The sequence below is a fragment of the Nerophis lumbriciformis genome, linkage group LG01, assembly GCF_033978685.3.
Source record: "Nerophis lumbriciformis linkage group LG01, RoL_Nlum_v2.1, whole genome shotgun sequence".
NCBI lineage: Eukaryota > Metazoa > Chordata > Actinopteri > Syngnathiformes > Syngnathidae > Nerophis > Nerophis lumbriciformis.
Genome location: NC_084548.2, coordinates 41,001,514 through 41,027,601, shown reverse-complemented (window position 1 = coordinate 41,027,601; position 26,088 = coordinate 41,001,514). Strand labels below are relative to the sequence as shown.

Here is a 26,088-nt window from a genome sequence, read left to right as displayed (position 1 = left end):
ATTTGCAAATCCTTTTCAACCCATATTCAATTGAATGCACTACAAAGACAAGAAATTTGATGTTCAAACTCATAAACTTTATTTTTTTTTTGCAACTAATAATTAACTTAGAATTTCATGGCTGCAACACGTGCCAAAGTAGTTGGGAAAGGGCATTTTTACCACTGTGTTACATCACCTTTTCTTTTAACAACACTCAGTAAATGTTTTGGAACTTAGGAGACACATTTTTTAAGCTTCTCAGGTGGAATTCTTTCCCATTCTTGCTTGATGTACAGCTTAAGTTGTTCAACAGTCCGGGGGTCTCCGTTGTGGTATTTTAGGCTTCATAATGTGCCACACTTTTTCAATGGGAGACAGGTCTGGACTACAGGCAGGCCAGTCTAGTACCCGCACTCTTTTACCGTATTTTCCGCACCATAAGCCGCCCTGGGTTATAAGCCGCGCCTTCAATGAACGGCATATTTCAAAACTTTGTCCACCTATAAGCCGCCCCGTGTTATAAGCCGCATCTAACTGCGCTAAAGGGAATGTCAAAAAAACAGTCAGATAGGTCAGTCAAACTTTAATAATATATTAAAAACCAGCGTGATGTGGGCGCGCATGGAGTCGTATATCAACATGGACGGAGCTGCGTGAAAAAAGCCACCCGGCTTCTTCGCGTAAACTTCCCTTAACCACTCGCTCATCTTTTCTTCATCCATCCATCCCTTCGAGTTAGCTTTTATGATGACGCCGGCTGGAAAGGTCTCTTTTGGCAAGGTCTTCCTTTTGAATATCACCATGGGTGGAAGTTTCTGGCCATTAGCATGGCAAGCTAGAACCACAGTGAAGGATGACTTCTCATTCCCTGTGGTGCGAATATTCACCGTACGTGCTCCCGTTGTATCCACAGTGCGGTTCACAGGAATATCAAAAGTCAGTGGAACCTCGTCCATGTTGATAATGTTCTTTGGCCGGATCTTTTTTTCCAGCTATCTTGTTTTTACAATATGCACGGAAAGTAGCCAGCTTTTCTTGAAAGTCTTTAGGCAGTTGCTGTGAAATAGTAGTCCGTGTGCGGATGGAGAGATTGCGTCTTTTCATGAACCGGAAACCTGTCGCTTAGTAGGAGCCATTTTGTGGTCTTTACAGATGTAAACACACAAAGGAAATGAAACGTAATATCCGCGCGCTTCTTCTTCTTCTACGGGGGCGGGTGGTTGCTTACAGTAGAAGAAGAAGCGCTTCCTCTTCTATGGGGGCGGGTGCTTACCTTGGCGGTTGCTTGCCGTAGAAGAAGAAGCGCTTCCTGTTCTACGGGGAAAAAAGATGGCGGCTGTTTACCGTAGTTGCGAGACCTAAACTTTATGAAAATGAATCTTAATATTAATCCATATATAAAGCGCACCGGGTTATAAGCCGCACTGTCAGCTTTTGAGTAAATTTGTGGTTTTTAGGTGCGGCTAATAGTGCGGAAAATACGGTACTATGAAGCCACGTTGATGTAACACGTAGCTTGACATTGTCTTGCTGAAATAAGCAGGGGCGTCCATGGTAACATATGTTGCTCCAAAACCTGTATGTACCTTTCAGCATTAATGGCGCCTTCACAGATGTGTAAGTTACCCATGTCTTGGGCACTAATACACCCCCATACCATCACAGATGCTGGCTTTTCAACTTTGCGCCTATAACAATCCGGATGGTTCTTTTCCTCTTTGGTCCGGAGGACACGACGTCCACAGTTTCCAAAAACAATTTGAAATGTGGACTCGTCAGACCACAGAACACTTTTCCACTTTGTATCAGTCCATCTTAGATGAGCTCAGGCCCAGCGAAGTCGACGGCGTTTCTGGGTGTTGTTGATAAACGGTTTTCGCCTTGCATAGGACAGTTTTAACTTGCACTTACAGATGTAGCGACCAACTGTAGTTACTGTCAGTGGGTTTCTGAAGTGTTCCTGAGCCAATGTGGTGATATCCTTTACACACTGATGTCGCTTGTTGATGCAGTACAGCCTGAGGGATCGAAGGTCACAGGCTTAGCTTCTTACGTGCAGTGATTTCTCCAGATTCTCTGAACCCTTTAAAGATATTACGGACCATAGATGGTGAAATCCCTAAATTCCTTGCAATAGCTGGTTGAGAAATCCATCCATCCATCCATTTTCTTCCGCTTATCCGAGGTCGGGTCGCGGGGGCAGCAGCTTAAGCAGGGAAGCCCAGACTTCCCTCTCCCCAGCCACTTCGTCCAGCTCCTCCCGGGGGATCCCGAGGCGTTCCCAGGCCAACCGGGAGAGATAGTCTTCCCAGCGTGTCCTGGGTCTTCCCCGTGGTCTCCTACCGGTCGGACGTGCCCGAAACACCTTCCTAGGGAGGCGTTCGGGTGGCATCCTGACCAGATGCCCGAACCACCTCATCTGGCTCCTCTCGATGTGGAGGAGCAGCGGCTTTACTTTGAGCTCCCCCCGAATGACAGAGCTTCTCACCCTATCTCTAAGGGAGAGCCCCGCCACTCGGCGGAGGAAACTCATTTCGGCCGCTTGTACCCGTGATCTTGTCCTTTCGGTCATGACCCAAAGCTCATGACCATAGGTGAGGATGGGAACGTAGATCGACCGGTAAATCGAGAGCTTTGCCTTCCGGCTCAGCTCCTTCTTCACCACAACGGATCGATACAGCGTCCGCATTACTGAAGACGCCGCACCGATCCGCCTGTCGATCTCACGATCCACTCCTCCCCCACTCGTGAACAAGACTCCGAGGTACTTGAACTCCTCCACTTGGGGCAAGATCTCCTCCCCAACCCGGAGATGGCACTCCACCCTTTTCCGGGAGAGAACCATGGACTCGGACTTGGAGGTGCTGATTCCCATCCCAGTCGCTTCACACTCGGCTGCGAACCGATCCAGTGAGAGCTGAAGATCTTGGCCGGAGGAAGCCATCAGGACCACATCATCTGCAAATAGCAGTAACCTAATCCTGCAGCCACCAAACCAGATCCCCTCAACGCCCTGACTGCGCCTAGAAATTCTGTCCATAAAGGTTATGAACAGAATCGGTGACAAAGGGCAGCCTTGGCGGAGTCCAACCCTCACTGGAAACGTGTCCGACTTACTGCCGGCAATGCGGACCAAGCTCTGACACTGATTATACAGGGAGCGAACTGCCACAATAAGACAGTCCGTTACCCCATACTCTCTGAGCACTCCCCACAGGACTTCCCGGGGTACACGGTCGAATGCCTTCTCCAAGTCCACAAAGCACATGTAGACTGGTTGGGCAAACTCCCATGCTTGAGAAAGGTTTTTCTTAAACTGTTCAACAATTTGCTCACGCATTTGTTGACAAAGTGGTGACCCTCGCCCCATCCTTGTTTGTGAATGACTGAGCATTTCATAGAATCTACTTTTATACCCAATCATGGCACCTACATGTTCCCAATTTGCCTGTTCACCTGTGGGATGTTCCAAATAAGTAGTTGATGAGCATTCCTCAACTTTATCAGTATTTATTGCCACCTTTCCCAACTTCTTTGTTACGTGTTGCTGGCATCAAATTCTAAAGTTAATGATTATTTGCAAAAAAAAAAATGTTTATCAGTTTGAACCTCAAATATGTTGTCTTTGTAGCATATTCAACTGAATATGGGTTGAAAATGATTTGCAAATCATTGTTTTCCATTTATATTTACATCCAACACAATTTCCCAACTCATATGGAAACGGGGTTTGTAGAACAGGCACACACAGAAGTGATCATGGCAGCGCTATAAATAGTTTGTCTATGTTAGCGCTTATAATAACTATCACTAATATTTGGTCAATGTTCAAATTATGAAATGTATATGCAGTATTGTTAGATTTTTTTGAAAAGGTATTTATTGGATGTTATGATCGAAATAGATTAGTTCCCATTGGCGCCGCTGTAAGCAAATTTTTATTTACCCTTATTTGCAAGTTAGAATTTTTTTTTTTTTAATCCATCCGTCGTAATGTTTTTCATAATGATTGTGAACGAAAAAAATGCAGTTAACCTTTAAGACACAAGTTCGAAAATAACGAGCTGAAATGCACAAAGAAAGGAGGACATTATGGAAATCACAGGGCCAAAGCCATGGCAAGTCATTCTTCAGACTAGACAACACAATATTATTTTCAATTGCTGTGAGACGACATAATTTGAGCGAACGGCGCTTTGCTGCTTGTAGAGAGGAGAAGCTTCACGTCTGTGTTTACCTTACAGTTAAGTGCATTAATAACTTAAAATGTAGATCGTTACCAGAGGTGGGACCAAGTCATTGTTTTGCAAGTCACATGTAAGTCTCAAGTCTTTGCCCTCAAGTCCGAGTCAAGTCCCGAGTCAAGACAGGCAAGCCCCGAGTCAAGTCCAAAGTCAAGACTGGAAAGTCTCAAGTCAAGTCCTAAGTCCTGCATTTTGAGTTTCGAGTCCTTTCAAGTCCTTTTAACCACAGACTAATATATTCACACAGATTGTGTATGCTTTTCAAACACTGTATTTATTTATTAAAACAAGTGCATTTTAAATTGCAGGAAAGAAAATTGTGCTGACATTGCACTTTATAATAGCACTATTAACCAGTCATTTTAAACATTAACTCATTCCTTTACAGAACAAACACATTGAAAAATAAAGTGCAAATGTACTTATTTGTACAAAAGTGTTAACATTGAAAAAACATGACATATACGTGAACATAACAAAAAAGTTGTACTTTTTATATGTCAGGGCCCTATGCTGCATTGCATTTGCAAAAGACCAAATTAGCCAAGAGTCTGTCAGTCATTTGTGCACGATGGGGGCGTAGTATGATGCCACCATGGCTGAAAACTCGCTCCACTGGAGCACTGGAGGCAGGCACTGCCAAGACTCTCATGGCCACTCGGAACAGTGAAGGAAGAGTCTTCATGTTCAATGCCCAGAACAAAAGGGGGGAGAGAGTTGTTTTGGGTTGGTGCACTACTTGTAAGTGTATCTTGTGTTTTTTATGTTGATTTAATTAAAAAAAGAAAAAAAAAGAAAAAATTCTTGTGCGGCCCGATACCAATCGATCCACGGACCAGGACCGGGCCACGGCCCGGTGGTTGGGGACCACTGAGGTAAACAACCAACAGTATGTCAGAAAGCTAGCTAAAACGGTACACATATTCATAATATAGTATACATTTAAACTGACCTTTATTTGACTATTTTTGTCTTTTTTTAGGTGGCTAAAATACGCGGTGCTGCTGACCGCCGTCTAACGTTACGTGTGATATATTGACTAACGTAACCCTGCTTAAAAAAAATCACTGAACAAAAAGTATGAATAAGGTAGTGAATTGCAACAGATTCCCGTGTTTGCAATAACGTTATAACGTTAGTAGTGAGTTTACAGCCTCACTGATTTAACTACACAGCAAATAAAAGTCACGTTACTTAGCCAATAAACGTTATCTTACATTCAAAACTTACCGTTCTTTGTGCAACTTCAAATGCCGGACGAAGTTGGAAGTTGTTGCCTCTCCATCAGTAATTTTCGAACCGCATGTGTTGCATACTGCAAACCGTTTTGTGTTGACCACCTCGTAATTTTTATACCCAAACAAAATTATTTTAGGTATCATTTTTTGTTCACTGGCGTGTGGTTTGGACATGTCTTCTTCGTTGGTTGTCCTGCAATTTGATTGGATGAATGCTGTGTGATGAAAACAAAGTAGATCTAATTTGATTGGCTGTTGTACTGAGAGCACACCAGCTGACACACGCAACGCTGATAGACAAGTACACAATGAAAAATACGGAGCGCTCCCGAATAACTTTTTCATCTTTGGGTTTTGGGGAAAGTAGCAAGTCATGTCAAGTCATGTCAATTCAAAAGGCTCAAGTCCAAGTGAAGTCACAAGTCATTGATGTTAAAGTCTAAGTCGAGTTGCAAGTCTTTTTACATTTTGTCAAGTCGAGTCTAAAGTCATCAAATTCATGACTCGAGTCTGACTCGAGTCCAAGTCATGTGACTCGAGTCCACACCTCTGATCGTTACTCTGCTTTAGTAAACTAGAATAAAAGCTTAAGAGAAAAAAAGGTGGTACTGAGCAAATCTCGAGGCACTTTTATTGGAGACTTTTGTCAATCAAAACACCTTCTTGTACCAATCACGCACTTCCGGTTTCACAATAAAAGGGCTACGCTTCACATCCGGACTTACTACCAAAACAATGAAAAATTGTCTTACATTAAGATCATGCTTTGTCAAAAAACATTTGTAATGTTATTTTGTAATATTTATACCTAAATAAATGTTTTCTGGCAGATTCAAATCAATTGGATATTCTTTTATAACCTGTTCTGCTAGTCCACAATTACAGAATGTTTATCAGGCTGCATGTTGCATTTTATTAATAAATAGAGAAGTTTAAACACTGCCTTGCAAAGATATGAATACCATTAACTTGTAGAACCTGTAATGTACAGAATATCAAAAGCATTTATTCAGGTAGAAATATCACATTATACATTACCAAACATATTGGACAATCAAAGCATGATCATAACGATCCACATTTTGTGTTATTAATGCTTAAAAATGGTATCTAAACACGGAAGTAGCTCCTCCCCTCTGAAGTGCTCCTACAGCAGGAATGCAAATTATGTATTGCTACAAAATACAAAACCTGGCAAGGCACCAATGTACTGCAAGTATTTTTTTTAACTATCTTTAAAAGTGTGTTTATGTCCTTTTTGTGCCGAGCTGTTTAAAAAATCATAATGTCTTCATTATGCTCTTTCATTAAAGCAAACTAATTGTCCAGTCATGGTAATAAAAAATGTAAAATGATCTGTCTAGAGTACACTTATTAATGACGAAAAACTGTTTTTATCTGTGATTAATTGTCATTAATTTTGGGTTGGCTATGAACAAATTGCGATTAATCAGCGTTTAAATTTTTTAATCGTTTGACAGCCCTAAAAGAAATCCTGTGGTACGTTACATGGGACATGTAAGTGTCAAAAGGACAGCCAAAAGATGTTGGTAGATGAAAATAAATCTGAAGGTAAAATATAATGCGCCCAATTGCAGAAACTGTAGTCTTAATTTTCAAAATGTTCTTTTGGGGTTTCCGTGTCAGCAATTCGTGCCGATAGAAGTTGTTCCTCTTTTTTTTCCTCAAAGGGTGCTCACATCCCTGTGTTTCTCAAGGCTGGTATCGATAACCGCACAATTATTTTTAAAGTATTATTTTTTCAATGTAACTGTAGAATGTGCACACCTTTCTTTGTGGCTGGCTTTGGGGCAGCTTCTTTAGCAGCACAGCCTCTTGTTTTAGGTGGCTGATGAGGTTTGATGTGTTGAAGCTCAATGTTTAATTTTCCTCCATCATGGAATGTTTACGAAACATTAGGTGCAAATAGCACGCAAAATGTTTTCCTCTGAAACAGTGAAGAAGTCCCACACGATCGATGCCATGTTTAATTACAGTGAGCTCAGAGGTAGTTTACAGCACACTGAGGTTAGCTACAGTACCTGAGTTAGGAGAAAAGGAGCGCTTAATTTGATCACCCTAACCCACTTGCAACACTTTATGGGTAAGCTCGCCTAATTGTTGTGATTTGATTTTATTGGCGCTACTGCTTAATGTTATCAGATTTGATGTCATAATTCCATATAATATTTATCGTGCATTAGAAAGATACGATGAAGCTATTATGAACGTTGTTCATGTTTTTTGTTTGTTTTAATCTGATCAAATGTTTGGCCTTTTGATGTTGAAAACATGGTCAGTTACAGTACATGTAAAATTAATTTAAAAAAATATAAGCCTTTTTTACCATATATTTGCCTTGCATTTTTGCCCTGCCTACAAATTGAATCAGACAACTCAACGTTTTGTTATGGAGACGTTTTTTCTCAAGTGCCTTAAACAAACCTTTGGCAGTTTTCAACTGCAATGTGTCTTTAGAAAACAGAGCAGTTGATATAGTGTTTTGGCTCTAATGGTTTCCATGTGCTACGTGCAGGTTACCCTAATAAAGAACCTGGAAGTATATGGTTTGGATCCTACTGCTGTGGCCACTGCATTACAGCACCGAGTTCAAGCCAGATCAGTCCTACAGCCTGTTCCAGGGGCCAAAGACAAAGTCCTGGTCCAGATTCAAGGCAACCAGAGTCAACAAGTTGGCCGTTTGCTCCTTGGTTTGGAACCTAATCACATTCTTAATTTGAACTTCTAAAATTGTATTGTTCTTCTCAATAAACATTCCCTTTCGTCTTTCATTTCAGATCATTATCAAATTCCTGGCAAGTACATCCAAGGGTTAGACAAAGCTGTTAAATGTGGAAAGAAGAAGTAGCATTTTAGCAGTCTACCCTTCACCTTGTGCAAAGCTTACACAGCTGCTCTATTCTGTGTAAGTGATGATTGTTTGTGACATCATACCACAGATACTGTAAATCAAGCTGCTCAGTGTTTGACCTGTCGAAATAAATTTACTGATTTAGATAATCTTTTTGTCATTATTTCAGGATTTCTGAATTGTCCTGAAGTCAGTCAAATCAATTTTCTGTGCGCCTAAATGATGTATCTGTCCACCAGTTGGGTCATATACTGACAAATACGGAAAATGGGGGAAAAGCAGGGAGTGAAATGACAAACTCTTAAGGTTGTTACTGGATACAAACTGTAAACATTGCACATCATGTTCCTGGGCTAACTTCATCAACAGGGCAGTTTGTGTTCAAACCATTTCTTGCCATATGTGTAGTTTGTTGTTCAAATTATCACTTTATCTGTACTAATTGCCGTTACAGCAATAAATGTAATTATAGGCCATTCTGTAATTTCAATACATCTCATATCTTTCTTACCGCACTGTGAGTGTGCATGGTGTGTTACAAAAAGAGAGAGTTTGGAACTGACAACATACAACTTTATTGGCACTATTTGTCATTAATCATCTGTCATGTTTCTTTCTTCCGCAGTAAGAAAGCTGTAGGTGTGAAATGCACTGAGAGATGAGAGATGTGGGCGCAGCTGAGAGGCCTCGGATTGGTAAAAAACTGGCCCATCTATAAATATTAATCTTTACACTTGTTGGTAGAGTTAGCGCTCACATTTAGATTTAGACTTAGTTTCGATATTTAGGTTCAGATTTAGATGTATCCTTTCTTTTTTTTTTGTCCTGTCCAGCTACTCAGGCAAATCATATTGTTGATGTAGATGCCCATATCTGCTGTACAGATTTACTTTTTCAAAAGAGAAGTGTCGGATACTTCTCTTGTTGCCTTATGTATATTTGATTTTATTAATTGGATTTATTTAATGTGTGGCGCAGTCGGACCGCAGAAGGAGGGTATAGAAAGAAGAAGAAAAAAAGAAGCCAGAGGGGGAAATAGCTGGGACAAGAAGGGGATAAGACAGAGAGACAACAGCAAAACAACATCAGCAAATCTGATATGAAAAATGATAGCAAAGAACCAGTTACTGAAGTAGTTAGTAATAACACAAATAAGACAATGAACAGCATTGCACGACAAATGTAATAAGAAAATACTAATATAAATATAGTGATAAAAATAATCATTACATCAATTATCAACAATACAATTGTTTCATATGTAACAATACATAAAGTCATGGCCAAAAATATATTCTGTCAGATAATGCACCACTTCTCTCAGTAAATTATTGAAATTACAAATGCTTTGCTGCTCACGTGTTTCTTGTGTTTGCATTGGAACAAAAAAAAACAAAAAAGCCAAATCTGATATTATTTTACACAGAACTCCCAAAATGGACTGGACAAAATTGTAAGCACCTTTTCAAAGTTGTAAGAAATAGTTGTATCCTAAGCATGTGATGCTCCTTTAATTTGTAATTAATTTCACCTGAAGCAAGTAACGGGTGCTGGCAATATAGAAATCACACTTGCAGCCAGTGAAGAAATGAAGAAAAGTTGACTCAACCTTTGTGTTGAGTGTACCACACTGAGCATGGAGAAAAGAAAGGAGAGCAAATAACTCAGGACATTTTGAGACCCAAGATTGTGGAAAAGCATGGACAATCTCAAGGCTACAAGTCCATCTCCAGAGATCTAAATGTTCCTGTGTCTACTGTGCGCAATGTCATCAAGAAGTTTAAACCCCATGGCACTGTAGCTAACCTCCCTGGACGTGGACGGAAGAGAAAAATTGATGAAAGAGTGCAACGAAGGATTGTTAGAATTGTGGATAAAGAACCTCGATCCACTTCCAAACAAATTAGAGCTGACCTGCAGACACAGGGTACAACAATGTCAGCTCGCACTATCTCTCGCCATCTCAATGAAAAGGGACGCTATAGTAGGAGACCCAGGAGGACCCCACAGCTCACACATAGACATAAAAAAACAAGACTGGAGTTTGCAAAAACTTACCTGAGGAAGCCAAAATCCTTCTGGGAGAACGTCATGTGGACAGATGAGACTAAAGTGGAGCTTTTTGGTAAAGCACATCATCACACTGTTTACAGAAAACAAAATGAGGCCTTTCAAAGAAAACAACACCACCCCTACAGCCCTACAGTCAAACATGGTGGCGGTTACTGATGTCTTGGATGTCTTCTGGGACCGGATTCCTTGACTGTGTGCATGGCATCATGAAATCTGAGGACTCATCTTAATTTGTGAAGATCGCTGTCCGTGGGTATATCTCAAATATATTAAAGTACGCCCACAGCGCAGACATGCTGCCTCCGCTCCAGACAACCCTGTGCGTATAGCTTACGTCATCACAACATGGGTTTCGAGAGCACTGTTCTGGTGATTAAAGTACATCTCTTTCCGGCCAAATTTTCAGTGCATAATTATTCAATAGTGCGCAAGTAATAAACTATATATAGCCATTCATACTGTAACTACCTGCTGGTGTTAATGTGTATGTTAGTGTGTTATGATGGTCATTTTTCCCATGGTCTGTGAACACACCGTGTCGGTGGAGAATGAAGAAGTGGTGTCATGTGTGTCTAGGAGTGAAGCACGGAGGCAGACGTGTGTGCATGGAGGAAATACTTGTTGGAATTGGGCCCGTTGTTAGCATCAAATTGGCAATAAAAGCTAAAAAGAAAGTAATACTTTTTCTTCTGCACGCTACAATACATTATATTACTTTATTTTGTTAGGTGTGGCGGCTAATATGCATATTAAGGAGAAACTCTAAATGTAGTTCAACCGGATGTATACCGTAGTGCCTTTATTTTGAAGCCGGAAAAGTGTGTGATTGTTTTGAGAATGTGTCTTGACATGTTTTAATGTCTGATCGACTGTTTGCTTTAGTTTAATTTTGGCAAATGTTTGAATGAATTAGAATTGTTTGGCAGCCTTGTGATTCACTTTACACTTTTTTTCCGCGTGTAACATACGCTCTCTGGTGACTACAGCATCATGTCAGCCTACAGCATCCTCACGTCAGCCTACAGCACTTGCAAAAAATAATTTGATCTGTGTCACTTGAGGGCAGAAGAATTTGATTTGGTGTGCAGTGTAAACGGGGCGAGAGACATACAGAAAGTTTTGAACACTTTGTAGAGTGGCAGGCAGCATCTGTGGACTGTGTGAAACCTTCTTAAAACAATGTCCAAGTGTCCCTAGCTGATGCAGCTACCTCTCCTCACATGAATCTTTACTCCAGTGTTACTGTTGACTTCAGTGTTTACAGTAGAATCAGAATCAGAAATACTTGAATAATCCCCGAAGGGAAATTAGGATGTTCAGCACAATCTCATTCAACATCAGACAAACATTACAGGGAGACAGAACAGGATCGCTGACGGGTCTGCCATCTTCCGGCGCCCCTTACAAAAAAGGTGAGAAACAGGTAAACGCTGGGGAAGGGGGGATGAGAAAAAAAAAAAGTCAGTCTAAGCCTGGGCCCCTGGAGAGGGGATCCAGACTGAGGCCAAGGGGAAAAAAAGAACACAAAGGACATTAAAAGAGCAGATATGATGCAACCAGCCACTTCTACACACAGCCACAAAAGTAAAACAACAACAAAAAGCATATACACTGTGGTGGCCTCTGCGGTGTTCCACGCCATCGTCTGCTGGGGTGGGGGGAGCATGGCCAGAGACAGGAGCAGACCCAACAAAGCAACCAAGAGAGCCGACTCCACCCTCGGCCACACTAACTCTCGGCCAGTGTCCAGTCCGCATGGATGAGCGAGGTTACGTCCAAGGAGACCGAGGTGTCCGATACCTGCTCATTCAGCCAAGACACTGTGAAGCTTGTCCATCCCGACGCTCAGCGCCAGCTCCGCAGCCCTGTCTCTTCATCCGCATCTTTTCCAGTCTCTCCAAACAAACTCTGGTGTGGCAGAGACCCAGCAGCTGGTCTCCATGGCCAAAAGGCAGATCCAGCAGTTCACAAAGAAGGGAATGGCGCTGCTTTCTGCTTGCTCGCGTCAACGTCGTCACTTCTTGTCTGCCTATTTTTTGGAAACAATTATGACGACGAGTGACTCTTTGCGCAATTGCTACCATCGTCAAATAATGTCAGGTAATAAAAGCGTACCCTCTCATGGGTATGACTCAGTGACCCGCCCCCACCACCTGTAATTGACCAGCATGTTGCCTTTGTTGGTTGGTTGGATTTGGTTGAATTGTATGATTGACAAACCGAGATAAGAATAAAGAGCGTTGGCTACTCCCATGTAAAAAAACAAAACCCAGATTAAAAAAAACAGCTTCCAGCCCAGGGGGGCTACGGCTGACTATAGACGGGCACGGACCACCCATGCCGCCGGGACTGCGTTGCACGCTAGTGCGCTTTGACTTCCTGGTTATTTGCAAAATCGGAATTACCAAAGTATGGTGATCATCAATATGGTGATGGCTGATACGACACATCCTGGGTGGGCATGCTTTTTTGTGTGTTGCAAAGGATGAACGAAAATACAGTGAATAGATTTCAGGATACACAACGTACGGTCTTATGCTGGCATTCGACAGTGTTAAAAGTGATTTGTTTGGTGGAAATCGGGAGTAAAAGCATGCCTGTGCCAGACACCAGGCCCCAGATGCATAATTGAATTCTTGACAAAAATTCAAATGTATCTAATTGACTCCACAGGGGAGTAGTGCAGTCTTTCACAGAGAAGATACTACACTTAAAAAATGAAAAATAATGTATGAAAGACAACTGTGTTCAGACGCTAACACACACACACACACACTCATCAGAATGAATGTCATATTTGGGGCCTTAATAATGTATTGGAACCTTTCTTTTCCAGGGTGCAATAAGTATATAACAAACAGGACAACTTCAGGGATTTTTGTAACTCAGTAATTGGGCGCACAAGTTTTAATCTTTCTTAGATTTGCTCTTATATTCACTTGGTCAAAATGATAAATACAGGCTCAGATATATTGTACATACTAAATAATACTAACTAATAAATACCCTCAAGTGGTGTCACCTCATACAAACGCTGGAAGCATCTCTTTAAGTTTTTCGTTTCTTCTGTTGCTATTTGAATTAGTTTCTGGTTGGTCTCTTTTGGAAAAAGAAAAAATGCGGTCGAATCGTCTGCGGATAATACTCACTTTAAATACTTTGTAACTTTACGAATGTCGTTTATAAAAACATTGAACAATTTTGGTCCCAGTATTGATCCCCGGGGTACGGCAGAAAATGTATTTAAAGCTTCAGACGTAAGGTCGCCTGGCTTCACATAACAGTGAGATTGTTTTCACTGTACAATGACGCATTGTTGCGTAAGTGGACACCTAAGTCAGAAGGCTTTGTGGGTGATGCTTTGTATCAGGTGGTGGTGCCTTTAAAGTTTTGTGATGCTGTGTTACAGATTTCTTACGAATGTAGAGGCCTTTCTTGGGGTCAGGAAAACTTATGATCGGGTTACGAGGTATTTATTTTGGCGTCATTTTAGAAGAGATGTGTCAGCGAACTGTGAGTCCTGTCATACATGTCAGTTGACTAGTAAGCCAAGTCTAAATTTACAACCAATGCCACGTAGTCCTATACCAGTTATTAAGCATTTAATTATTGACTGTGTGGGTCCACTGCCACAAGCTAGGTCTGGTGCACAGTATTTGTTGACAGTAATTTGCCAGAGTACACAGTATCCAGCTGTATGTCCTCTGTATGGTGTTAAAACTAAACATCTAGTGTGTGCTTTGTCACAGTTTAAGCTAGCATTTAGTTTTTTGTTTTTTTATTGTCTCTAAAATGTTTGCACAAGTTGTAAAACAGTTAAAAATAACACAAAACCTGTCCTCTGCTTATCATGCGCAAAGTCAAGGTGCTTTAGAAAAGTTTCACCTATCACAATCCTTATTCGAGACAAGAAAACAAAAGGTTGTTTTTTTCTTGCATTCTGACATACAAAAAACGGCTCGTTCTTTGTGGCTAGCAATGCAGCTAGTGAGAGCAATCCATTCTACCTCTAAATCATACTTGCCAACCCTCCCGGATTTTCCGGGAGACTCCCGAAATTCAGCGCCTCTCCCGAAAACCTCCCGGGACAAATTTTCTCCCGAAAATCTCCCGAAATTCAGGCGGAGCTGGAGGCCACGCCCCCTCCAGCTCCATGCGGACCTGAGTCCGCTTTCCCACAATATAAACAGTGTGCCTGCCCAAACACGTTATAACTGTAGAATAATCGAGGGCGAGTTCTTGGTTTCTTATGTGGGTTTATTGTTAGGCAGTTTCATTGATGTTTTCCCAGCGCGGTAACAACACACAACAGCAGTCATGTTTTTGTCTACCGTAAAGCAGTTCGTCTGCCGTAAACAGCAATGTTGTGACACTCTTAAACAGGACAATACTGCCATCTATAACATCAATAACATATACGGCTTTTAGAGAGTGCAGTGCACAACTGCGCACACAACAAGGAGACGAAGCAGAAGAACGAGGAAGATACAGCCATGGCGACGCCGACGACGAGTAAGATGAAGAACTACGCTTTGTTGCACCTTTCCTGCCTGAGTCCGGCGATTACCGTATTTTCCGCACTATAAGGCGCACCTAAAAACCACAATTTTTCTCAAAAGCTGACAGTGCGCCTTATAACCCGGTGCGCTTTATTACGATTCATTTTCATAAAGTTTCGATCTCGCAACTTCGGTAAACAGCCGCCATCTTTTTTCCCGGTAGAACAGGAAGCGCTTCTTCTTCTACGCAAGCAACCGCCAAGGAAAGCACCCGCCCCCATAGAACAGGAAGCGCTTCTTCTTCTACCCGCCCCCGGAAGAAGAAGAAAAAACGCGCGGATATCACCGTACGTTTCATTTCCTGTTTACATCTGTAAAGACCACGAAATGGCTCCTACAAAGCGACAAGGATCCGGTTCATAAAAAGACGCAATCTCTCCATCCGCACACGGATTACTACCGTATTTCACAGCAACTGATATTCCTGTGAACCGCACTGTGGAACGGGAGCACGTACGGTGAATATTCGCACCACAGGGAATGAGAAGTCATCCTTCACTGTGGTTCTAGCTTGCCATGCTAACTTTCACCCATGGTGATATTCAAAAGGAAGACCTTGCCAAAAGAGACCTTTCCAGCCGGCGTCATCATAAAAGCTAACTCGAAGGGATGGATGGATGAAGAAAAGATGAGCGAGTGGTTAAGGGAAGTTTACGCGAAGAGGCCGGGTGGCTTTTTTCACACAGCTCCGAAGGCGAACACACCTTCACTAAGACGGGCAGACAGCGCCGGACGACATACGCCAACGTTTGCCAGTGGATCGTAAATGCCTGGGCAGATATTTCGGTCACAACTGTGGTCCGAGCTTTCCGGAAGGCAGGATTCACAGAACTGCTGCACAACAACAGCGACACTGAATCCGATGACTTCGACGAGACGGAGCCGGCCATTTTTGGATCCCACGCTTGCGCAACTTTTCAATTCGGACACCGAAGACGAAGAATTCGAAGGATTTACGAATGAAGAATAACTTCAGAAGGTGAGCGCTATGTTTATTTTGTGTGTTGTGACATTAACGTTCGAGCAACATTATGTTGCTATTGTTCTACACCATTTTGAATTTTACTATGTTTGTGATTGCACATTTGCGTACATTTTGGGACAGAGTTGTTAGAACGCTGGTTTTCAATATATTATTAAAGTTTGACTGAACTATCTGACTGTTTTTTTGACATTTACTTTAGCGCAGCGTTTTTTTGACATTCACTTTAGCGCAGCGTAGGCGCGGCTTATAGTCCGGGGCGGCTTATTGGTGGACAAAATTATGAAATATGTAATTCATAGAAGGTGCGGCTAATAATCCGGTGCGCCTTATAGTGCGGAAAATACGGTAGTTGCAAATCTTGCTTTATTGATTGCTTGCACACAGCCAATCCAACACAAAACAAACTAGTCCCCGCTCGCACTCACGCTACCGCTCCCTCTCTTCTCTCGCCCACACACTCACTGACGCCACTCACCTCACATGCTCACCTATTAAAGGGCCACACACACACATACGCTACTCTCATAACAGCTTGTAAGTTCCAAGCCGCAGCTGCGATTGGACCTGGATAGCCTCCGGGAAGAAGTAGTGGACTACCAAGTGCTTGGCACTGAAGATCTTCCTCAGGAAGCAAAGATTGACCGGTTTTGGGCCATGCTAGGGAGAGATGGAAGATTCCAGACTCTAATGCATTTGATGAAAGCACTTTTGTGCGTGCCACACATCAATGCATCATCAGAGAGGGTGTTCAGCATGGTTAGAAAAATAGTGACAGAGAATAGAACAAGGATGGACAATTTAACCCTTAACTCAACAATGAGTAGATGAGTGTTATGTGTGTGTATATGTGTAAATAAATGAACACTGAAATTCAAGTATTTATTTTATTTATATATACATATATATATAATAAAATAAAATAAAATACATATAGCTAGAATTCACTGAAAGTCAAGTATTTCTTATATATATATATATATATATATATATATATATACAGTATATATAAATGATAAATGATAAATGGGTTGTACTTGTATAGCGCTTTTCTACCTTCAAGGTACTCAAAGCGCTTTGACACTACTTCCACATTTACCCATTCACACACACATTCACACACTGATGGAGGGAGCTGCCATGCAAGGCGCTACCAGCACCCATCAGGAGCAAGGGTGAAGTGTCTTGCTCAGGACACAACGGACATGACGAGGTTGGTACTAGGTGGGGATTGAACCAGGGACCCTCGGGTCGCGCACGGCCACTCTTCCACTGCGCCACGCCGTCCCTAATATGTGTATATATATATATATATATATATATATATATATATATATATATATATATATATATATATATATATATATATATATATATATATATATATATATATATATATGAAATACTTGACTTGGTGAATTCTAGCTGTAAATATACTCCTCCCCTCATGAACAATCATATTAGAGTATCTGTAAAGTATTAGCCCACATTTCATGTTTTGTTTGTACGCAGCTCGCCAGACAGCATATGTACTGTAGTGTACAGCGATGCGTGTATCATGAGCAATAGTATAATGACTTACTCAAAAGGACAGTTGTCTGTTTGGTCAAGCTGGCCAAGGACTTTTCCAGTTGATTTGGGTAAGCAATCCATTAATTCAGCATAGCTTGGCTCAAAGTTCCAGATTTGCAGCATGACCATGTCGCACTCTCTCGGCTTCCGTCTGCTCCAACGTTTCAGCCTTTTCTTTGGGCTCACTTCTATAGGCAGTATTTCATCCTCCCACGAACATCCTCCTAGATTTAGTTTAAAAAAGATAAGGTTGTGTATCCTCATTTGTCCAATAGTTGTCTTTGTTGTCTGTTACCAAGTCTACTAAGTTTCCATGATTAGAAAAGTCACTCGCGTTTAATTACGGGAGTAGGAACGTATTTGTTGCGGGAAGTCGGAAGTGTGCTGCTATGGAAATGGAAATAAATGTGCCAAATAATTAGTTTCGGCTGTGCACAAACTGACCAAAATACAGTAAATATTGTACATATTACATATTGTTTTGATTTTCTCTGTTACTACATTATATATATATATATAGACTTGCAGTGTGTATTTAAAACGTTGATGGATGGTTTTTAAGTTGTTTTAGAGGGCTTTGAAGGCTACAACGGTGACTCCCATTAGCCGCATCTTGCAAGCGTTTATCATCTTTAAAATCCTAAAAAAAAAGACGTGTGTTCTCTTCTCTCCTAATGATTGTGAACGATAGGCAAAATTCCCAAAAAAGTGCAGTTCCCCTTTAAGTCCATGTTGCGTTCTTTTTGTGTCTAGATGCAAGGTGACCGGGAGGCCCTACCTTGGATGTTGTTGGCCGCACGGGAAGTACTCCAGGAGAGTCCTAATGACCTAGTGTTCAGTCATAGTGTTTGAGGTCCTTTGGCGCTGTAGCAGGGCAACTGGACAATGCCGGACCCTCCAAGTACCTTAACTTGGAGGGTTTTAGGTAGAGATTGTGTAAAGCTCACGAGGTGGCTAAGAAGCGTTTAACTGTGGTTTAGAGTAAAATGAAAAAGCAGTATGTGTCAGGCTTGGTCAAAAGGATAGCACTCAGATGCAGAGTTGGGAATACTTCGACAGGCTTTTATTTTGACAGCTTCCTTTCACCTCCAGAGTCAGGGTAATACAATATCTACAATAACAAAACTAGTCGGCGAAAAAGGTTCCAAAAAAAAAAGAACAACCGAAAATCACTCCGAAAGGAGGAAAACACAAAAACAAAGACGAACTATAATTGACGTTGTATATGCTACAAAACTTATTATTAACAAAAAGCGCTCCAACAGGAGCTATGAAAATTATACACTTCTCTAATCTAATAAAGGTTAACAAAAAATGTCACTCAAAAATTTGAGGAAAGAAAGAATTGTAAGAAAAACTGATAACTTACCACTTCGGCTGAAAAACTAAATAACAAAAAATCACTCTGCTGAGGAGGAAAAAAGGAAAACTCAAAATAGCAACGAAGTAATTCAGGATCAAGGTATATAAACACGAGGCAAGGCAAGTCATGGACATGGAACCTAGAGAGGCACGAAGACTCAAGCCAATCTGGCACAGAACAAGGGGAGGCGTGGGCTTATAAGACACATGAGGGTAATGGGAAACAGGTGTAAACAATCAGAGGTCAGGGATGACGTCAGACTGATTACACAAAAGGAAGGGCAAGTGATCTGACACGAGAGGAGTTACTTTTCAAAGTAAAATATGCAATTCACAAGACAGAAGAAACCAATACAAGACATCCCTCACCGCGGTGTGACAGTATGGTCGTCAAGGTGCTTGCTCTATTGCCCTTAGTTACGCCGCCATTTCAAGCCAAGTTTTCTGAGCCATATACTGTAGTAAAGAAGCTGTCAGACCTGAACTATCTCATTTCCATTACTGAACTTAGGTCAAAAACACAACTTTGTCATGTTAATTTGTTAAACAATGTGCCTCAGTTTCTAGAGAACAATGGTTTTAATTTGGAGGGGTCTGGTGGTCGTTAACAGTGTCTGGGTGTCTCCTCCCTAAATCCTCCACATTCAGCTCCGCAACTAAATATGGAGAAGCCACCAGAGTCGGATGAGGCATTGGGGATGGGTCGTCTTAGGCCCTGTCTATACTAAGCTGATAACTCCTTAAACGAATAACTATTTAGCCTAAACCCTGTGTCAACCACAATAACCCATCCTTCCCCTCCTTGGGAATTTTTTGACACGGGTAAGAGCGCCGTCTATTTCTTGAAAGTCCGGATCTAAGCCTGGTATGGACTCATTGATCGTTTATAAACTGAGTTTGGAGAGGAAGTGACGTCAGAAAGAACGCGCCACAGCCAGCTTCATAACAACTGGTTTCCACTCAGAGATAAACACTAGAACGATGGAGGCGAATCATCCAGACATGCCCGTGTTTCTCCTTCTACATGTACAGGCGTTTGTAGGAATCACATATGAACACCTTAAGAGAAGGAAACGCGCGATTGCAGCTATTTCGGATACACCACATCGCAGACGGCAACATAGCAATGTTGAGCACTGGTTTTGGATACGACCTAGAAGCACGGCAGCCTGGTAGGATATGTTTGTCAACGAGTGTGTTGTGCCAGAGGATCTGGTGGGGGGCACGAGCTTTGTCACAAAGTTGTATTTACATAAAGGTTACTGGAAAGTTCCATTGACGTACAGAGGTAAACAAATATCATCTGTGAATACACCGAGTGGTTTTTACTTGTACAATGTGATGCCTTTTGGATTAACAAAAGGCAGCAACTTCTCAGCGATTAATGAAGGTCATGGTGCGCGGTCTAGACGGGCATGCTGTTTACTTGCATGACCTCCTGGTTTTTTCAAATAGTTTGGAAGATCATCGCCACCGTTTGGAGGCTCTTTTTGAGTGCTCAACACGTGCAAAGCCAACTGTTGATCTGGCTAGGGCAAGGGCCAAGTGTGGTCCCCCTTGTCGGGAAATGTGTTTTATAGCCCAGGCTTTAAAGGTAATGTTCCCTCTAATTTTTCACGCACATACTCCCTGAGCATTCCTTGGAGCACATCTGAGCAACATCCGACGTGCACAATGTCGCCACACCTGTTCTGACATAACAAGTTTAGTGTTTCATTACAATAATCCAACAAGACCAGTCATTTCCTTTATATTATTTTCTAATGTAAGGGATTTGGCCCACTGACAATGAAAATAAATGAGCTGTATGTTCAATGTCTGGGTAGGGGTCCTGCTGTGCAGAAATTTTAGACATGTACGACTTTCAGAGATCACATTTAGTTCACCTTAAAGAACTCCTATTTTGCACAATGATATGTGTGCTGTAGCACATGAATGGGATACAGTGTACAACTTTTTGTTTGTAAAATACATCATTACATAGATTGTATTCGCATTTATGTAATCTATAACTGCATTTCATGAACAATATCCATACATTTACATTCTTAATGCATGACATTAGAATAAGCACAAATCTGATTTTGAAGTTGGGTCTACATGTAGTGCCTGTTTGTTTTGCCAAAATAAGAGTTAGCATGCAGCATATAACTCTTTTAACTCTGCTGCTATAGGGTAACCTGCAACACACATAACACACTATTAATGGCATTAATTGGCTGAGTGTGAATCGCATCAGTGTGTCGACCTTGCATTGATTGATTGAAACTTTTATTAGTAGATTGCACAGTGAAGTACATATTCCGTACAATTGACCACTAAATGGTAACACCCGAATACATTTTTCAACTTGTTTAAGTCGTGGTCCACTTAAATTGATTCATGATACAGATTGATTGATTGATACTATCATAATACAGTCATCACACAAGATAATCATCAGAGTATATACATTGAATTATTTACATTATTTACAATCCGGGGTGTGGGATATGGAGGGGCGGGGGGAGGGGGTTAGGTTTGGTTGGTATCAACACTTCAGTCATCAACAATCAGCATCAACAATTGCATCATCAGAGAAATGGATATTGAAACAGTGTCGGACTGACTCTGTAGAATATGTACAGCAAGTAGTGGACATAGAGAGAGAGATCAGAAAGTATAAGAAAAAGTGTCTACATTTGTTTGTTTGATTGTTTACATTTGATTATTTACAATCCGAAGAGGTATTATGTGGAAGGGAGGGTGTTAGTTTAGGGTTGTAGTTGCCTGGAGGTGTTCTTTTAGTGCGGTTTTGAAGGAGGATAGAGATGCCCTTTCTTTTACACCTGTTGGAAGTGCATTCCATATTGATGTGGCATAGAAAGAGAATGAGTTAAGACCTTTGTTAGTTCGGATTCTGGGTTTAACGTGGTTAGTGGAGCTCCCCCTGGTGTTGTGGTTATGGCGGTCATTTACGTTAAGGAAGTAGTTTGACATGTACTTCGGTATCAGGGAGGTGTAGCGGATTTTATAGACTAGGCTCAGTGCAAGTTGTTTTACTCTGTCCTCCACCCTGAGCCAGCCCACTTTGGAGAAGTGGGTAGGAGTGAGGTGGGATCTGGGGTGGAGGTCTAGAAGTAATCTGACTAGCTTGTTGTGGGATGTTTGGAGTCTAGATTTGAGGGATTTGGAGGTGCTAGGGTACCAGGAGGTGCATGCGTAATCGAAAAAGGGTTGAACGAGAGTTCCCGCTAGAATCTTCATGATGCTTTTGTTGACCAGAGAGGAGATTCTGTAGATAAATCTTGTTCGTTGGTTGACCTTTTTGAATACCTTGGTTGCCATTTTATCCCAGGAAAGATTAGCCTCTAGAATGGAACCTAGGTAGGCAGTTACAGTTATTATATGTTGTTGGAGTTTTCTGACTATTTTTGTGGCCATGAACGCATCACTCGCTGAGCAGAGTGTGTGCGACATAAAGTTTGTCTGTTTTGGCTTGAGACCATTTTTGCTAGATAGCAGTTGTGTTGCTGGTGTTGTTGTGGTGTGGTGACGGTCAACAGCAATCAGTTTTACGTAATAAAAAGATTGTTAATGCAGGCCACCTTCTTCTCCTCTTTAAAACGCCTCGGCAAATATCGTCATTGTTTTCCTGGTTTCACCTAACAAACCAACTGGGGTGATGTCAGCTGGGAGCTCCACGCTCTCACTCTCAGCCCTGCTCTGCTATGCTTGGTTTTGCTTGGCTAATGGCTATGAAGGTTAATTTGTGTCAACTGACTTTTTTGCGTTTGAATTTTGTGAACTGAATTTTTGTTACATCAAATTATGTTGACAATTTCATTGAAAATACATTCAGTGTATACAAATTCAGTGTAAAAAAAATCAATCTATAAAAATTCAGTGTAAACAATTCAGTGAAAAAAATTAAATGTATAAAAATTCAGTGTAAACAATTCAGTGTACAAAAATTCAGTGTAAAAAATTTCAGTGTCGAAAAATTTGCTGCTTCAAAATGCAAGACTCACTTTCGGTAAATTAAGACCGAAGCAGTCGATCCTGTCTCAGAATCAGCCAATAAGGTGTCGAGTTTGAAGTCACGTGACATGGGTCTTGCAAAACAGCATAAAAAAGGCACTTAACTGGACTATTTTAACTTAACACAGCTTAATTAACATTTTAATGCAGCCCGCTGGGTATTTTAAAACTATAGACATGATTTTAATGGTTAGAATCTGCACTTTTGAGTGAAATACAAAGCTCTGAGAACGAACAGAGTGGGCGAGGCTTGTTTTCAGAGCAAAAAAGCCGGATAGCGAGTGTCAGACAGAGGCAGAATTATACAGCAAAGTTCGACAGAAAAGTGTTAATATATCGGATGAGGGGATGTTTTTTTACACTTTGCGTATATGTTTCGCCGTGTTTGTTGCATATTTGTTGTTGTTGCCCGATTATAAAAGATGTCGATCAAGGAGGTGGTCTGCAGGAGCGCAACACATATTTGAAATATCCGGTGTTTTATTGCCATTTCTGTTTGTCTACTTGGGTGACATGCTGGTAGCGAGCACCTCTTAGACCCACCTCAGGACCCTTTTTCAGCCCCTTACCCAACACAGGCTTATTGTTAACCCGGCTAAGTGCCAGTTCGGGTTGTCTGTAATCGACTTCCTTGGACATCGAGTCACGAAGTGCGTAGCAGTTCCCCTTCCAGCGAAGGTTGCTGCCATCGAGGCACAGTGCTTTTGTGGGGGTCAAGTCTGCTCTAGCTAACGCTACTCTGCTGGCGCACTCATTACCTGATGCTTCAATTGCAATCACCACGGACGCTATGCTGTAGGTGCAGTGCATGAGCAGTGGGTGGGTGGCACTTGGCAACCATTGGTTTTCTTTAGCAGGCAGTTGCGCCCCTGCGAGCAGAAATATAGCACGTTTGACTGTGAGGTCCTCTGCCTCTATCTGGCCATACGTCATTTCTTTTCGCTGCTTGAAGGAAGGCATTTCACAGCTTTTGTGGATCACAAACCCCTCACTTTCGCGACGGCCAAACCATGGAGGCGGCGGGTGTTCATCTTGATCCACGGCCTTCCCACCCTAGGAGGAAACCTTCCCAGTGGCTGGTAACTGCAAAATTCGTCTGGCGTGAACTGAAAAAGGACTTTAGGGACTGCACTGCCACACCATGGCTCCACTGGCACCCTTACGGTTCCGGAACGCCGTTTTGACCATGTCAACATGGACCTGGTTGGGCCTCTCCCATCTTTGCGCAGCTGCACATACCTCTACTCCAGACCTGGGCATTCTGCGGCCCGCGGGCCACATGCGGCCCTTTGTACGTCCCTGTCCGGCCCGCGTGAGGCCAATCATAAATTACAAAATAAATTTAAAAAAGTATCTCTCGAGTGTGCAATACAACAGTGCTGCTTTTGTTTTGAAAAGCGTTATTTGTATTACTTCTATGTAGACTTTTACTGGTGCGCACAGCGGCAATCACAAATTACAAAATAAATTTAAAAAAACATTTATGTCGTGCGTGCAATACAACTGTGCTGCTTTTATTTTTAAAAGTGTTATTTATGGGCGTATGTCCGTGTGTAACCTGTGAGTGAAGGTGTACAGTGACAAGTGATGCCCGGTTATCCCCGAGACGCTAACTAAAGAAAAGTTGATGACGAATGGCGTGTTTTCAACAAGACATGGACTGCCAAGTATTTCTTTACAGAAATTAAAGGTAAAGCCGTGTGCTTAATTTGTGGTACACAGGTTGCTGTGTTTAAAGAATATAGTGTAACGACCTGCTGAAGTTGATGTTGTGTTCTTGAGTTGCGGAAATGAAGAGTGGGGATAGATGTGCGTGTGGAAGGAACGAGATAAGTTGAGCTGTGTTAGTATAGGTTGCTCAATAAAAGTTTAAAAAGAGCGTCAGACTTGGTATGCACTTCTTCTGGACGCTACAATTGGTGTCAGAAGTAAAACTTTGCGCATACTGCCGCTGCTTATGTGCTCAGCCTGCTACGTCATCGGGAGGTACGTGCCACGATGTTTCCTGGCGACTTTGTCAAGATTAAACGGGAGGAGAAGGACACTGAGTGGGGACTTAAGGTGCCGGCAGCGACTGCAGATGTCTGTGTGAATCCCGGACGTGAGGAGCTCGCCGCAGAGAGAGAGGGAGGAAGGAGAGAGGCAGCGTCTACAGGTGCAGTGCACGCTGCTCGGCATGGGGGAATTCCGCCCTCAATGAAGACTCCCAGGTTTGAAGGCAAGGCGAACTGGGAGGCATTTCATCCCACTTCTGACACCAATTGTAGCATCCAGAAGAAGTGAAACACCAAGTCTGACGCTCTTTTTAAACTTTTATTGAGCAACCTATCCTAACACAGCTCAACTTATCTCGTTCTTTCCACACACACGTCTATCCTCACTCCTCATTTCCGCAACAGCAACGCTTCCTCCTTCTTCGCCAATCACCTTACAGGTGTGATACGTTCACAACAAAGAGGATGCAGGATAAAGTGACAGAAATTGACATTTTTGCATTGTAATATACATCAGGAAGTGTTGTGTAAGAAAGTGTTAAAAATAAAACCATCATAAGCCATCTGCTTTTGTATATGTCATGTCTGTTGATCATGTTTTTGTTTTAGTCATGTTCGGTTTTGTTTTTGAACTCTTTGTGCACTCTTGTTTGTTTTGTCACCATAGCAACCCATTAGTTTTCACCTGTCATGTCACGCACCTGTCTCACGCGTTGCACTCGCACACCTGTCACCAATCATGTCACTGCTATTTAAGACTGTCTGTTTCTGCTGATCGGCCTGGTGACATTATCTATCCTATCCATCCATACTACCACACACAATAGTCCCTCAAAGTGAGAAGTGAGAACCCATCATTCATTCACACCTGGTGGTGGTAAGCTAATTTCATAGCCACAGCTGCCCTGGGGTCATACTTGCCAACCTTGAGACCTCCGAATTCGGGAGATGTGGGCGGGGTTGGGGGGGCAGGTTTGAGGTGGGGTGGGGGGGGTTAAGGGGGTAGCGGGGGGTGTATATATTGTCAAGAATTTCTTATATATATATATACAGGTAAAAGCCAGTAAATTAGAATATTTTGAAAAACTTGATTTATTTCAGTAATTGCATTCAAAAGGTGTAACTTGTACATTATATTTATTCATTGCACACAGACGGATGCATTCAAATGTTTATTTCATTTAATTTTG

General features: G+C 41.9%; 1 protein-coding gene across 4 annotated transcripts in view; it reads left to right on the top strand.

The window, feature by feature from the left end:
• Positions 1–11,366, top strand: part of eif2d (eukaryotic translation initiation factor 2D) — a 34,055-nt gene extending 22,689 nt beyond the window's left edge. For 2 of the 4 annotated variants that reach the window (XM_061981563.1, XM_061981545.1), the window contains 2 exons: positions 8,001–8,175; positions 8,263–8,485. In XM_061981563.1, the coding sequence (XP_061837547.1) occupies positions 8,001–8,175; positions 8,263–8,333 (246 nt within the window). In that variant the 3' untranslated portion in view covers positions 8,334–8,485. Of the gene's footprint in view, positions 1–8,000; positions 8,176–8,262; positions 8,486–8,505; positions 8,822–8,961 lie in introns of those variants that run through there. The other 2 variants (XR_009817494.2, XR_009817493.2) reach the window with 2 other exon arrangements.
• Positions 11,367–26,088: the final 14,722 nt, after the last annotated feature.